The sequence below is a fragment of the Apus apus genome, chromosome 2, assembly GCF_020740795.1.
Source record: "Apus apus isolate bApuApu2 chromosome 2, bApuApu2.pri.cur, whole genome shotgun sequence".
Lineage (NCBI taxonomy): Eukaryota > Metazoa > Chordata > Aves > Apodiformes > Apodidae > Apus > Apus apus.
In genome coordinates, this window is record NC_067283.1 from 111,836,568 (window position 1) to 111,852,736 (window position 16,169).

The 16,169-nt window shown below is 37.4% G+C and overlaps 1 protein-coding gene across 8 annotated transcripts in view; it reads right to left on the reverse strand.

Annotated features, from left to right (window-relative positions):
- Positions 1 to 16,169, reverse strand: part of TRAPPC8 (trafficking protein particle complex subunit 8) — a 76,535-nt gene that overhangs the window by 32,382 nt on the left and 27,984 nt on the right. For all 8 annotated transcript variants that reach the window (XR_007888543.1, XR_007888544.1, XR_007888545.1 and 5 more), the window contains 12 exons: positions 15,918 to 16,112; positions 15,602 to 15,732; positions 14,447 to 14,521; positions 13,627 to 13,753; positions 12,441 to 12,598; positions 11,203 to 11,645; positions 8,758 to 8,905; positions 7,411 to 7,507; positions 6,455 to 6,523; positions 6,299 to 6,339; positions 4,299 to 4,487; positions 3,663 to 3,764 (listed from right to left, as the gene is read on the reverse strand). Coding sequence is in view for 4 of the 8 variants with exons in the window: in XM_051609907.1 (XP_051465867.1) it covers positions 3,663 to 3,764; positions 4,299 to 4,487; positions 6,299 to 6,339; positions 6,455 to 6,523; positions 7,411 to 7,507; positions 8,758 to 8,905; positions 11,203 to 11,645; positions 12,441 to 12,598; positions 13,627 to 13,753; positions 14,447 to 14,521; positions 15,602 to 15,732; positions 15,918 to 16,112 (1,775 nt within the window). In the remaining 4 variants the exon portion in view is untranslated. The remainder of the gene's footprint in view (positions 1 to 3,662; positions 3,765 to 4,298; positions 4,488 to 6,298; positions 6,340 to 6,454; positions 6,524 to 7,410; positions 7,508 to 8,757; positions 8,906 to 11,202; positions 11,646 to 12,440; positions 12,599 to 13,626; positions 13,754 to 14,446; positions 14,522 to 15,601; positions 15,733 to 15,917; positions 16,113 to 16,169) is intronic.

Here is a 16,169-nt window from a genome sequence, read left to right on the forward strand (position 1 = left end):
ACTAACAATGTACGTGATTCACATTCTGCTGCTAGTGACTGTAAGATGTCACTTTTTGGCACTTTGTTTTTCTGATTCAAGGAAATAAATAATATTTAGCATTTTTCCCTACCTTTAGAAAAAAAAGCATTAAAAAAAAATACATTAAAAGGATAGGAAGACAGAGGTTTTCCGTATTATTCAGACAGCTTTCTATATAAAACAAGCAAATGCTTTAACAGTCAATATTCTTTGTGTTCCTTCAGCATACTATGTGTTATGATTCCAAAATTCTAGAACACTCTGATGCAAGTAGTCATCACCTGAGAAGCCTACCGTGTCCAGTAACCTATGCTCAAAAGCAGTGCTATGTAGCTAGATAAAAAAAAATGTAAACAAAACTATTCAATAAGAGAAAAACAGTAAGCTTCAAAGTCAGTTATCCTTGTCTCATTTAGCATGAAAAGAACATAGCATTCATAATTCTATTTTGAACAGACATGGAAAAAAAGCAGCACATGCATTTGAACATCCAAGTAAAATTTGTATGAAATTCTACTGTTATTTTCTTTCTTTTTGTGTGGGTATATACAGAAATTTTAGCAAGATGATTATTTTTAAGCCTCTCTTTAAAACCCCACTATCTTGGTTTTATAGAAACCAGAGGTTCTATCTTCATTTTATCATACTAAGGCAAGTTATGCTACTGTAATAAAGGAATAATCGCATCCCGCTGTCTATTCCCAGTGGTATCATGTGTTCCACAACGAACAAAGCAGAAGCAACCACACATCCTTGCATCTCCATCAGCAGTCTAGCATGTTAGCTTAGGTATATGAAAAAGGTTTTTATATCAGTGCAGCCAGCTACTAACCTACCAGCAACTTTACTGGAGCTTTCTTGCCCTGAACAGTTCTAGAAGCTTCCAAGTCTAAACTAAAACCTTAAAAGCTGACAAAGAATTTGAGATATATGATAGTCTACAAAGCAGCAGAAGCCGACCAGAACACAGAATTTAACCAAAATATAAAGCAAGTTATCTTGATTTGCTCAACATAGTTATTTGAGGAATTCAGCTAACATTTGGGTCATTTGAGGGCTTTAAAACAAAAAGGGTGCAGGAAGAAGTCTTGTACATGTTTTCATGTCTATTGTGAGACTCTTCTTGGTTGGGGATTGACTGTACTACTGCATACACAGAAATTAATTCACTGGTTCCAACAGTATAAAACTGAAACAGTTCAAGTCAAGGAGAAAGCCCCTGAAGAAAAGCAACAAATAATGCAGGGATTGGACTCTTGCATCCTAGGTGACACTCTGTTTAGAATGTGCAAGTTGTTTTTTTTCAGCTCTGCGCAGCCCTTCATCACTTCAGATCTGGTAACCAACATGCATTGGTAAAAAGCACGCACCTCCATCTCCCTCTGCTGTCTACACTACAGAAAACAACCAACTTCTACATTTTCAGCACAAGACATTCAGGAACAGTCTAGAGTTTCCAAATCTGTTTATGACTTAGAGAATAAATACAGATTTATAAGACAAGCTATATGAATATTACATTAGAAGTCTTGAAACTACACACTGAAAATGTTAAATTAGAAGTAATGTTTAGGTTTGGGATTTTCTCCCCTTCAGCTTTCCACTGCTTGTGTAGCTTTAACACAAGAGCAAGGTAATTCAAAGGAAATCCTTAGTAGATCAAGCATATTATTTTCTCTACCTAGCCTCATTTAATCCTATTTTGAGGGTTCTTTTAATTCTTGAATGTGGAGTGAAAAGAGTCTCAAATCACCTCATCTCTCATCTCAGAGTTCATCTACTCTCCTCACAGCATATAGTGCCAACTCAAAAAAAAAAAAAATAGTAGTACATAAGTATATGAAATTTCTCAAACCTTAGCAGTCCTGAAGTTACAGGCTCCTAAAATCCAAGTTAAATCTGGGCTTGGCTCACCATGAGGACACAGAATTTACACAGTTATTAAGAACAACCACCATTACTCCTATACCAGATTTCAACTGCATCACAACACGGATGCATTGTTTTTTCCAACCAAGATACCAAATGCTTCAAAGGGAAGTATGTGCCTTATGCTGAAGCAATAAAATAATGAATGCGTCCTCTCTGGATGCAGTTTTAATAATAATTGACGAGTAACAAATTATAGACAGAGAATGTTAATACAGTAGCATTTATTCCTCAAAATAAGTTTTGGGGACATCTGGATCCTCCTTATCGCTGGGAGTAGGATTTATTTATTTTAGTTTGAAACTGCATTTAATGCAGACAACTGAAGTTCCAGATTTCGAACTCTAGGTTTTTTACACATCTATCAGAAATAGATGTGAAATGTCTTATCTCTAGCATGTTCAATCATTTGTTTATTTTATGGTGCAGATGCAATTCGTTCCTACTTCAGAAATAGAAATCCACGGTGTTTTCTCTCCTAACACGAGCAGTGGGCTCTACTGTTCTACATACACATTAAGACACGAAAGACAAGGCCAGAGTGGGCAGCTTTCATGAGGCTTACACAGCCTGGTATTGCACTGTATAGCTTGAGCCCAAGTGTGCAAAGGCTTTTTTTGATACTAAGTGAAAAAAATAGCTTCAGACGTAACAACTTAAATTTACCTATTTTTCAGTACCAATGAACACCAGCCAGTTTAGCTCAAACTATATGCCTCTTCTGATCTATTCCTGTCTACTTCATAGTGCAAAGAACTAAATGGAAAAATCTTAATGATACAAAAATAGTTACAGGCTTCTAAACAAGCCAAGTGCACAGCTTCAGAGTAATTCAGTACTTACATTATAGCATGATATGTAGAGAAACATACATTTGTCTCATACTGCTTTCTTGAAAATAAATTTATGTATAGTACTACAACTTACAGTAAGAGCTCATTAAAAGCTAGTATGACGAGAACAGCACCAAAGAAGGAACAGCAATGTAGTGCTCAGAAGAAGACTAAACAAGTACAAGGTTTGTTTCTTCTTTTTAATTTTGCACATTAGTCTTCTTCACAGACATAAATAGATGTTTTTACAGAAACTTATCTATAGTTTCCATAGTTGTTACTGACTCTTGTACCAGCAGACATCCACCGGCTTCTTACAGATGCTCTTTTTTTAAACTATCAAGCTATAAAACTTCAAAGTAATATGCTATTAATTGATCAATTCCAATGGAACTTTCCATGTCTTTTTAACTGCTCCAGTGTTTCAGCTGTTCTAAAATTTTACACTAAATGTCTTCACTTATAAGTTGTGCACAGCAGTAGAATTTGTAGGCAACACTTAAAAAATAATTCCACCATTTTACTATTAACTTTGTTATGAAATAATCATTAACTTCTACATAATACCATTAAGCTCCTAGCTCTACCCTGAAATAGCACAGAACAGCTTACCCCAAAAACTGCATGGCAGTATCACTACTTGTATATTGCTTTTCTCATCTTTCAGCTGAGTTGAGCTATTTCAATATAGATGACTTGTAAAAACTGAAGTAATTAAGTTACAATTATTTAGCAATACCTGCTAATTCAACAATACTGGTACCTGATATTAAGATTTTGCAAAGGCACCCAAAATTATTCCACTTATTTACAAGAAAACACATCAAGTCTATTTTCGAAAAGAAGAAATTGTAAAGAAAAAACTTCACTCTAGATTACCTGCTTTTGAGGAAACGAAAAAGCCTCCTTCCCAACTGTATGAAGAGCAACATGATGCTGGCCCTCCAAAATAAGCTGCTTGTTGTCTTCCACAACATATGCCTACAGAATATAATACAAAGGCATTAGCAGAACAGAAACTATCATAAACTATCATACAGAACTACTGGCTTGCCCTGTACCTTACAAGGAAGATATTGTGCTGTTCAAAACAAAAGCTAGCATAACATTTATGTTTTACGTGTATACTTTTAATTTTGCAATCACAGACAACTGCTGAAATTTAGACTGCAAATTTCCATTACTTAATATTTGCATTCTGGCAGACATCCTCTTCTTCAAAGCAGAATGGGTCACTCATACAGTTCAATGATAAAAGCAAGTATTAGGATGGTTTAAGACTTCAGAATTATCTCTTTTAAGAAGAGAACTTAGAAGAACTGAGAGCATCCAGACTAATATACACCCACTTCAAGATATTTATTACACTAATAGCTATTAAGATTGTCTTTGCTTCTTGACACCATTTTAGTTCATTTGCCTGTTTTCAGAAAAAGCTGAGATTGCCATATTAAATTATTTTCTAATAGTCATATTTCATGGCCAAATTACCACAACAGCCACAACCATACATACCTTCCACAGTACAACAATATTCAAATCGACTTCATTGCATCTTTGTATCAATCTGATTGTCTCATCAAATGCCTGCTTCACAGTCCTTTGAGATGCATGAGGAGTATGAGACTGCACATGCATTCTTTTAAATTCGGAGGACAAGCTTTGGAAAAAAAAGTCTGCACAAGGACTGGCTGAACTTATTATCTACAGGATAAAAAACAGCAAGAAAGAGTGTTATCAGAACAAGACACAAGCTGACACAAGTTACTCTTAACAGAGCTCATCACAGAAGTATTTCAGTTCTGTCATCTCGCTTTGCTTTCATAGAATCATTAAGGATGGAAAACACCTTCAGGATCATCAAGTCCAACCATCAGCCCTACAGCCCCATGACCACTAAACCATCTCCCAAAGCACCACGTTCACCCATTTTTTAATACCTCCAGGGATGGTGCCTCCACCACCTCTCTAGGTAGCCTGTTCCAATGCCTCACCACTCTTCCTGTGAAGAAATTTTTCCTAATATCCAATCTGAACCTCCCCTTGCACAACTTGACACCGCTTCCTTGTCCTATCACTAGTCACTAGGGAGAAGAGGCCAACACCCAGCTCACCACAACCTCCTCCTAGCTAGTTGTAGAGAGCAATGAGGTCTCCCCCTCAGCCTCCTCTTCTCCAGGACAAACCACCCCAGCTCCCTCAGCCTCTCCTCATAAGACTTGTTGTCCAGATCCCTAATCAGCCCAGTCACCCTCCTCTGCACCCTCTCCAGTACCTTGATATCCTTCCTACACTGTGGTGCCCAGAACTTCACATGGGATTTGAAGCGCAGCCTCACCAAGGCCCAGTACAGGGGTAAGACTATCTCCCTGGCCCTGCTGGTCACACTATTCCTGATGTAAGCCAGGATGCTGTTGGCCTCTTTGACCACACTGCCAGCTCATGTTCAGCTGGCTGTCAACACCCCATGCCTTTGGCAACCCACAGGATGCCACACATCTCCGTGTCCATGCTTGTTCTGTCAGAGATCAACGCTACCTACTGAGCTGTCTAAGGTAACATAGGGAAACAGCTATAGATTACTCATACCCATGGAGACAATCTACTTTTAGAGTCACTATCTAGAAGGGAGGGCAGCTCCCTCATCGTTCCCATTAGAAAACATTTTATTACAAGAAAGCTGAGGTTCATGCAGTTCATTCGACTTTAAAAAATGCCAAGAGGGCCTGTAAAATGAAATGGCAGTGAGTAGGTTTTCTTTGGCTTGTTTCAGCTGGATACATACATGGAAAATGTACACTCAGCATAAAATAAACAATCTGACATCCAGCTAACTGTGCCAATGTAAACTTCTGATCTGACACAAGTGGCCTACTTTCCCCAGGTTTTGGAAAAACACTTGCTAAAAGGATTGTTTTTCATAAAATACCTGTATTCTTAAAAAGATGCCAAAAGCATGGTAGCCTAGAATACTAAATTTCAAGAAAAATCAAATGAAGACTCCTTGAACTGACTACAAACTGCACTAGGAGTTTTAAAATTTGGTACCCACATCCATTATAGGATTCCACATTATTTTAATAATAAAACACAATTAGAATTTTTCTTAATTATATTCTTATGAAGATAAAAGTACAATAGAACAAAAATCTGACATTTACAAATCTCTACTAGACAACTAGAGGACTGGAAAATATTGAAAAAGAACCACTCTGAAGAGCTGGAGAGGAAGGAAAAATATTAGCAAAAAAGCTTGCATCGCTACATGGTGCCATAGCAGTTCAGCTGTGGAGCTGGGAATTTAAATTCCTGACTATCCATCAGCTTATGCTACCTCTCCTTTTTGAAAGCTGGCCTAGAAGGTCAATAGTTCTTGGCATGCAAAACTCAACTTCATAACTATTGAAAGCACTATTATCATTTTTAAATTTTAAAAAAGGCTCTCACTGGGATACTTGCACATGACAGGGCTACCTTACACAAGACAAAATACGCAGTTGCATCAGTTCACCTACCTGCTCATTTCCAAAGACAATATCTGCAAATGTGTAATTTTCTAAGGGATAAAAAGAGAAAGTATTGTTTCAGCACCAGGATTAGTCACAACTTCAGCACACAGCATCCAAACAGTATTTTCTTCAAAAAGTTACCCCCTTCAGGACCGAACATACCTTCTGAGTTTTTGCATCTTACTGCTTTAAAACATAACTTTGCTCTCTCTCTGCTTGCAAGTTTAGTATCTGAAAGAAAAAGGTTGCAAGATTTTTTTTTCCCTTCAACACAATCAGTCTCTCCTCATTATCCAAAAATCAGCCTTTAGACTTCATAAATAAAAAAACCACACTGATGATACTCAAGAAGCATAACTAATCAAGCAGAGTAACTGCATGATAGTAAATGATGAATTTCTGTGACTGCAGGGTAGTAAAGAAAATGCATTTTGTCTTGACCCCTTCCATCTACTTCTAGGATAGTAAGTGAGCCATAACACATTAAGAACATAAAGAAGGAAGAACAGTAGACAAGAGATTAATTTTATCTCACTGGTTCACCCTCAGTATTAATACAAGAGAAATACATTTCTAGACTAATTTTTAAGTACATACAACATCAGTTTACAAGTAAAGGTAGTATTTGTTAGATACAATAACAGCACTTTTTGTCTGGGGTAGTTGGACTTTTAAAAAATGAGCAGCTTCTATTAGCTAAGGCATGATACAGCACTAGCAATTCTGGTATGTTTCTCATACTGAACAGAGCACTTGTCAAACACTCCGTTGATTAGTTTAACTTAACACTGGTATAAATAAGTAAATATAAAGAAACACAAAAATACTTCTTGTGAGTAAAGTTATCAGCCAAACCAGACATGGATTTCTCTACATCACAGAAATAATTTACCTGTAAATTAAACCTATTTTTAAAATACATGAAACCAGAAAGTTATCTGTCCATATACTTTCTGTGAAACATTAACAAAAGAAGGCCTGTACTATGTTTGAAAGGGGCACAGTTTTTAGAATTTACTTATCCTGAAAACCAAATTCAACTCTTGTAAGATCATTTTAACTGTTCTTGTCAGGCCTGAGGCTAGACTCACCATCCTTTTGGTGATAAAGATACATACCTTTGTCTTCAGAGATGTTAACAGATTTTTGAAGCTTCCAGTGCTTGCTATTACTTGAAACTTGTACTATATGAAACTCTTTAACGCCAGACTCACTCTGAGGAAGAAACAAAAATTATGCCAAATAAGACCAATCACAATTGTGATGTTGTAGATCGCATAGGAAGTGTTGGTTGTAAGGTGTCATTGTTAGAATCTTAATTTAATTAATTATTCACACTATCCATAATACAGAACTAAGGAGAGAAAGAGAGATTTAAGACCCACTATAACATAAGAGTCCAAGCTCACAGCAACTTCCAATTCCAGTAAAGAAAGTCACACAAAGAGGAAACAAAGATCCCCCAGAAAAATAGCTGCATGCTAACATTTTAGTTTGAAATGACTATAAATAAGCCAAGGCTTTTAACTCCAGTACAGAACTCTGTCTGCACGGCCACTTAGTTTCTAAGGCTACTTTAGGAACATTTCTAGGTCATATCTCTTTTTTTTTTTTTTTAAATTTTTTTTTTACATATATCCAATGAAAAGTAGCTTTGGGGTTGGTTTCCTTTCTTGGAAAGAGTGAGGTGGTAGTGAAAAATTAAGTCTCACACAATGTTAACTTGGTAAGTACTTTCTAAAACATCCCTTCCTTCTCAAACAAGGAGTGGACGATATTCATTTTAGTAGCTGAAGAACAGAGTGTACACACTTTTAAAACAAAATGACAACTCAGCTCAGTGATTCCACTACCAGCAAAGTGTCCAGAAATTCTATAAACAGAGCACTCAATTACCTTGCTTTGTGGTTGAAAAAGTGGGAGCAGCTTTACCAAAAAAATGAGTAAATTTAAATTAGCATGGTATGAAAAACTGAAATATTTTCATCTGCTTTGCTAAGTCAATAGATCACAACATATCTGCAATTGGATTATATTTGCAAAAATGTCTTCTAGAATTTGGTAATAAAATGTCAGCACTGAAGCTTCCTTCAAGTTGGAGCTTAAATTTTGACTTCACACTACCGCTAATTCTACTGAAAAGTTGCTGGGAGGCACAGACTGTCTCATTCAGAATGACACTGAAAGCTGTGATCATCAACAACATTAATGAATTTTGAATAAATCTTTCTAAAAGAAAAAAGACTCCAAACTACAGATCTGGAATTTCCTTAGGATTGACAGTTACAGCAGACTTCCAGAGAGTTGAGATATAACTTAATGTTAGTATTCTCTTTCCAACAGTAACTGGAATGATTAAATATTAAATGTTTACAGCAAAGCAGGTGAAAAAAAAACCCCAACTTTAAGTCTTGCTCCTACTGCTGACACACATTAGCTGAGCTTTTCATAATAAGAGAACTTACAGTGTTGATATTTTCTACATCCACAAACACCAACATATTGTCCCCTCTGCCTTCTTCATCTTCAAGTGCATTACTTCTGCAGACAGTAGCTCGAATATGCAGAGATCGGCTAGTACAAATAACTGCAGTGTGCCTTAATACTCTATGGCTGGGAAGGAAGAGGGGGGGGGGAGGGGAAAGCATTTACTAAAGAGCATTTAGACAGAATACCAATGCATTCAACAAATTCCCCTGAACTAAGGATCTTGAAAGTTTACTCCCAGAACCATCATTACTCTGCATTTTTCCCAACACCCTCAACATGAAGGCCAGCAAGCCCTTTATAAAACTTATTTTCCTGTTTTTCTAATTATGAGTAAACTTGCATTCTCGGACACTTGCATGAGCTTTTCCCACAAAGAAGTTTTGTATTCCCGTACCTTTCACTTGGAAACATTGGAGGCACATAAAAATTTAATAAGCATTACCTATTAAATATGCTGGGGGAGAAGAAATCTGTGGTTTCCTAAACTCTGCCTCACAATGTCATGATCTATGGAATAAGCTTCATAGTTTTGCAGTGAATCTTCAGACAGATATGCAGATGTCTGCATAGCTTTCAAGTGGCACAAATTAAATAATTTTTAAAAATATAAAAGCCATGCTCAGTCTACAAAGAGACCATTAGAATACATCAGATCACTTAAGCTGCCTTGGAAACTTCAATACAGTAGGGAAAAAATACACTCCCCAAACAACAATCTTCCATCTCTGAAACACCTCACTTTCTGAATACTATGAACTTTAAGGAGAAATAAGTTCTGTTCTTAAAAAAAATAAAATGGAAGTAACGTAACTACAATGTAGGGGGGAAAATTACCTATTCCTACAGACCAGCTTAAAGCCAAATAAAAATGTAACTCTGGCATTTCAGAAGCTATTAAAAAATCTAAGCTAAGGGTGCATTTTCACAACTTAATTTGGTTTCAGGAATACGCTGCTGATCCACTCTCTTGACCATCTTCAACTTACTCTACTCCGGTATACATTATGGAGCAGTCCAACAGTACATTGTTTCTTTCTCTGAACTAGCCTGGAAAAAAAAGCTCCAGCCACAAGACAACATTCAGTCCCTGCGACAAGCTCATCTGAAGTAGCCCTATTCCCCACCATCATCCTGAATATGTACAGAGATCAGGTGTGCTGGTTATGGCTGCAATAGAGTTCATTTTCTTTACAGTAGCTGGTCTGCAGCTGCGATTTCACTTTGTGCTGGAAACAGTGTTGATAATTCAGAGATGTCTTCATTACTGCTGAGCAGCACTCACATGGCATCAGGACCTTCCCGCTTCTCAACCCACCAGCAAGCAGGCTGGGGGTGCACAACAGTTTGGGAGGGGACACAGCTGGAACAGCTGACCCCAACTGACCAAAGGGATATTCCATGCCATATGACGTCATGCTCAGCAATGTAACTAGGGGAGAAGAAGGAAGGAGTGATGTTCACAGCAACACCGTTTGTCCTCCCCAATTCACCATTATGCATAATGAAGCCCTGCCATACTGGAAATGTCTACTGATGGGATGGGAAATAGTAAATGAATCCTTTGTTTTGCTTTTGCTTATCATAGAATTATTAAGGATGAAAAAGACAGTCCAGCCATCAGCCCAACACCATCACACCAAGTAAACCGTGTTCTGAAGTACCATGTCTACATGTTTTTTGAACACCTCTAGGGATGGTCACTCTACCACTTCCTGGAGCACCCTGTTCCAATGCTTAACCTTCCTTTCAGTAAGGAATATTTCCTAATATTCAATCTAAACCTTCCCCAGCACAACCTGAGGCCATTTCCTCTTGTTCTATCTGCTGGTTACCAGGGAGAAGAGACCAACACTCGCCTCACTACAGCCTCCTTTTAAGTAGTTGTAGAGAGCAATGAGGTCTCCCCGCAGCCTCTTCTTTAGACTAAACAACCCCAGTTCCCTCCAACACTCCTCATAAGACTTGTGCTCAAGACCCTTCACCAGCTTCACTGCCCTTCTCTGGATTCACTCCAGGACCTCCATGTCCTTCTTGTAGTGAGGGGTCAAAAACTGTATTCAAAACAGTATTCAAGGTGTGGCCTCACTAGTGCCAAGTATAAGGGGCTTGCATGCATGGCTTTTGCTTTACCTATTGAACTGTCTTTATCTCAAGCCATGAGATTTCTCACTTTCACCCCTCCAATTCTCTCCCCCATTCCACTGGAGGGGAGTGAGTAAGCAGCTGTGTGGAGCTTAGTTGCCATGAGGTTAAAATATAAGTTAGATCATATGGTAGAAAAAATAAGTATTGTTCAGAATAGTAGGTAAGAGACCACTTGTACATCATCACAGCAATTAAGAGAAATTCCGTAAAATTTATGCATTTGCTTACATTTGTAATGTGCCTAATAAATATGACAGAATTATATAAAAACTTACCACATTTTTGAGTGTTTTTTAATACTTTCATAGTAAAACAAAAAGTTAATTTCGTGAACACCTTCTTCGTCTGGTCCCCGTAACCACATCGGCAGCTGCACTGAAGCCCCAGGAAGAAGAACAGCATCAGGAAGTGGGACGTTTATTACTTCAGGCTGACCTCCTGTCCCAACCCCAAAGTCTACAGAAGAAGCTGAAGATAATAGTGCTGTATGCACAGAGGTAGGATCTGTCACAACAGTCTTGTAAGCACTACAATTTTCAGAAGCTGAAGGGCTTAGTGGCGTTAGAACAGCAGTATTTCCACCAAAAGTAAAAAATTCTGGATGCTTGGACACAACCTTCAGTGCAGTAAGGGGACACTTGCTTACATTTACAAATTCTACATATGCTTTTCTGATTTCTCCACAGAGAAGCCCTGTAGGAAAATTTATGAAAAACACCTGTATGGGAGAGAAGAGGAAAAAAAAAATCTGAACATGAATCCAAGTTACAAATGCACATGAAAACAACCACCTATATATATTTAAACTACATTGTTCTCTACAGCTTCCTGAGGACAAGGAGTAGAGAGAAAGGTGCTGATCTCTTCTCCCTTCTCCCACTCCCACCTCATGGTTCAAATTAATGGTTCAAAGCTGCACCAGGGGAGGTTCAGACTAGACATTAGGAAGCATTGGAACAGGCTTCCTAGAGAGGTGGTCAATGTCCCACACCTGTCAGCATTTAAAAGGCATTTGGACAATGCTCTTAATATGTTTTAACTTTTGGTCAGCCCTGAGGTGGTCAGGTATTTGGTGTGGACAATCACCATAGGTTCCTTTCAGCTGAAATATTCTGTTCTAGAGAGTGTTGTCATTAACTAGCTAGTCAGACCATTTTAAAGACACTAGTAAGGAAAATTTCTGTTTTAATGAGCCAACTTGAAGAACTATCCCAGATCAATGGCAAGCAAACAGAAACAGCTTCTTTGCCTATTCCTGCTCACCTCGAAACTTGGCTAAAAAAGCTGTTGCCAACTAAAACTGCGAAGGGAATATAACAATTTCAGGTGAATATTCATTTGGATGCTTCAAATTTCACCTGAAAAAAATGCCCACACAAGTTTGGCACTGACAGTTCAGATGTTAACTGAAAAGATTTAGGCAATAAAGTCTAAAAATTCATTGTTACTTTACATTTGTAAGCTCTGGCTTCAGATATTTGCTCAAAACTGCCAAGAGAAAGTAGCCACATACCTCCAACAAAGGCATTTCCTCTGTAATAATGGGATCTAAACGTCGATCAGGCCCATATTTAATAGATGTTTTTTCCTCTTTTGTGTTATTAAGTCGAGGCCCTTGGATTTCTAAGTCTTGCCGTCCTCGTACAGATAAACCATTGGAGACAAACTTTCCTGAAACGATTTTTAAAAAAAATTAATTCCTAACTTTTTTTCTGAGAAGTGGTCCAAACCTCCCTACCCAACATTAAAAATATTTTTTATTTTTCTGCTATGGGGCACATGGAGTGTTCATTGATGAAGCCGCATCTTCAAAGCTTATCATCACAGATAATGCATTGCTCTTAAGAGTTCAGCCAGCCAGCCATCCACAGCTGTGGACTTATTCTGCCTTGTAATAGTCTGACTACAACTAGAGAGAGAGGGTCAGGGTGTTCACAGAGCATGAAGGTGATGTGTTAATTTCCTTTCCCAATTTCTGCCAAGCTGGAAAAGTAACCCAAAACATTTTTATTTCCTTCAAAGACACACCATCCCTCTCCAAACATTTTTTTATTCCAAAGGTTTCCAGTTTGTAGATAGCTAAACAAGTTTCAGTACTTCTTTTAGACATTTTAAAACACCTGCTTTAATCCCCATTTCCTCCAACAATTAAGTTTTCTCTGCAAGCTACAGTTTCCAATGAATTACTAAACAAAACAGATCACATAACATGCAATTAATAAGCCATTTATTTGTTCATATAGAGGAAAGAGACCCAAAATAAAGTCAGATGCTAAAACAAGTTAATTTTATCAGCCAAATCAAAATTTGGGAGTCTATTCAAAGGGAGAAAACCCAGAAGGAAAATGAATGGCAAAAGAATCAACAAAAGTTATTACAGATGTAACATGGCATAGATGGAATATTTAAAATTTTTAGTTATTTTTTTTATTTTCAGAGTCTATTTTTCAGAATTTTCACAGATTTAGGAGGAAAAGTATGGGTTTGGCAGATGTTACTTCCTTTTTCATGGGATTCCTACAAGTGCTAATTCATTTTTTTTCCTGTTCCAGCTGCTTCTCTTGTTTCCACACCCTTACCCAAAGGAAGGGCCTTCTGTCATGATAACCAAACATTACACACTAGAATTTAGTTCTGCTCTGCAGAAGCCACATCTCCCTCTTCCAGAGACACACAAGTTAAGGGAATAATAGGCTTACCTGTCTGTAATCCAATAGAAGGGTCTATCCCATCTAATGTCGCAGCACCCTGAACAGTGCCAAGATTATAAACGACTCCCAGAATATGTAGCTCCCCTGTTTGATGGGGAAAGAGCTTTAGTCTTGCCTGTGGAGATATGTTAAATTTTTGTTGTTGTTGCTACTAGAAAAAAAGTATTATTACATTTACACGTCCAATTGCTAAAGATACTCAAAGCTATATTTACAGCCATGTCAAATGTAACTTCACACAATAACTACAGGTCATTTACTGGACTTAAAATTTAATATACATAAAATTTACCAAACCAGTCCACAGATGAGAGATGCTCATTACATTAGGAAACAATCCTAAATTTTAACAAAAAATTAACTTTAATAGAGGCAGATTCACAGAATGGTTGAAGTTGGAAAGGACCTCTGGAGGTCATCTTGCCCAGCCTGTCTGCTCAAGTAGGGCCACCTAAATCCAACTGTCCAGGACCATGTCCAGATGGCTTTCAGTATCTCCAAGGACAAAGACTCCACAGTCTCTATGGGCAGGCTGTGCTCAGTGCTCCATAACTATCCCAGTAAAAAAAAGTATTGCCTAATATTCAGATGAAGCCTCCTGTATTTCAGTTTGTGCCCACTGCCTCTTGTCCTGTCACATCCTCCCTTCAAATATTTATACACACTGATGAGATTCAGAAGTTCCAGTGCTTCATGTATCAGTAATGTCTTCTGTAAGTTTAGCATTAAGTTCAGACCATAACAAGTATGAACTCCATCTTAAAGTTCAGTACTGAAAAGACTATTTTTTAAGAAGTACAGTACTTACCACTTTTGTCTCCTCACTATTAATTAAAAATTCTGATATTGACTCAGTTCCTATCATGTCATCAACACATGTTCCCTGAAAAGAAGAAACTGCTTTTCAGATACTATTACACTTAAGCAGAAAAAGTGCCATGAATATTACTTCCCACACCTTTCCTAAAGTGTTTAAGGAAAAAAAGCAAAAGAATTTCATACTGCAGACATTTAGGATCAGCAGGTGCTGTGTGCGCAGCTTCTCAGGCTTTCAGAGTTAAAGCAGCTAGAGAGCTCAGTAAATATTTACTTGAGATAAATTTGAGATTTATCACTATAAATTGGAACCATTCCGAATCAACTCCACTGATACTCACAGAAGTATTTATCATATCATTAAAGTATCAGTTCAGACCAGAACAGAAGGGAAAACGTATGGCAATTATTGAGACTTATTTATATGAAACCATGTTTATAACTCTGGCAAACACAGCACATTTAGAGATCACTATGCTTCAAGTGCTTTTGGCCAGAAAACTAAATTAAGGAATTTGCTGTAATATTCAGTATTAGAATATATTAAAGCCTTAAAAATATGAATATGAGAACAGTCCTTTGGTGGGAAGTTTTGACAGTATTAATTGAAGTGTTAAATTAAACAGTAGTAAGTAGTTAATCTAAAGTATATAAAACATTTTTAATGCAATACATTTTTTCTTCTAATCAAGATACCAAGATGTTCCGATGTCATATCAGCACAGTTCTTCAGAACACGTATTCCACTAAACACAGTCACTCCAGTAGTTCGAGTAAGAAAAAGTTAATTGATAATACACCTATCAACACTGCAAGTTATTTCTGCTGGTCAAGGCTAGTGTGATTCAAAATGGATGTACTTCACATAAAATGAAAGGTTGGAAGTAGTTTGCTTTGCACTAAGCTTTACAATACTCATTACAGTACATTTGTTAAATTGGCTCCTTTGTGCCATATGGATCTAAGAAAATCTAAAAAATGCATAAAGAAATTCAGTAGCTAGTTGGGGCTTTCTTTGCCTTTTTTTTTTCATTTCCACTTAAAACAGCTGTTTTCATACTACAGATTTTTTTAAGATTAAGTGAATATATACTCCGTGACTGCAGCTGTTTGACTTTGTTTAAAAAAAGGATGAAGCTTTCCTTACCAGCTCTTTAGTTTCTCCAGCATGTTTTACATTGAAGTCTTTAGGTTGGAACTTCCACAGCAATGAAAGATCAGTCAAAAGAAGTGGAACTTTCAGAGGGTTTCGGAAGGACACTTCTACAGTTATTGGTTCTATTAAAAAAAGTGTAAGAGAATAATGACAATGGGCTATCCCCACCACAGTTCACCTACCTCAAACTATGCTCATGCAAACAACTTGCACCAGAACATTGGTTTAAATCTGCAATAAATTTATACAGTATTTCCTGTGTTATCTAACTCTCTTTATTTTTGATATGTATAAATCTTAACTTTACCTTCTATAACAGCAAGTGGAAATCTGGAGTTATCCGAGTAGCGATTTAAACAGAACTGTGCTGGCTGAAAGTTTGAAGGTATTATTCCTTTATTAACCACAGAAACAACCTGCTCCTCAAGTTCCTTCCACTGTTGTGATGATTCCGAGTCATACTCCTGATCGAGACTCACGTGTGTAGCTGCCTGCTTTTCACCTAGTATGAGTAAGGCAATCTTAGAAGATGGGAACAGCAGCACACAACACTTGCAAC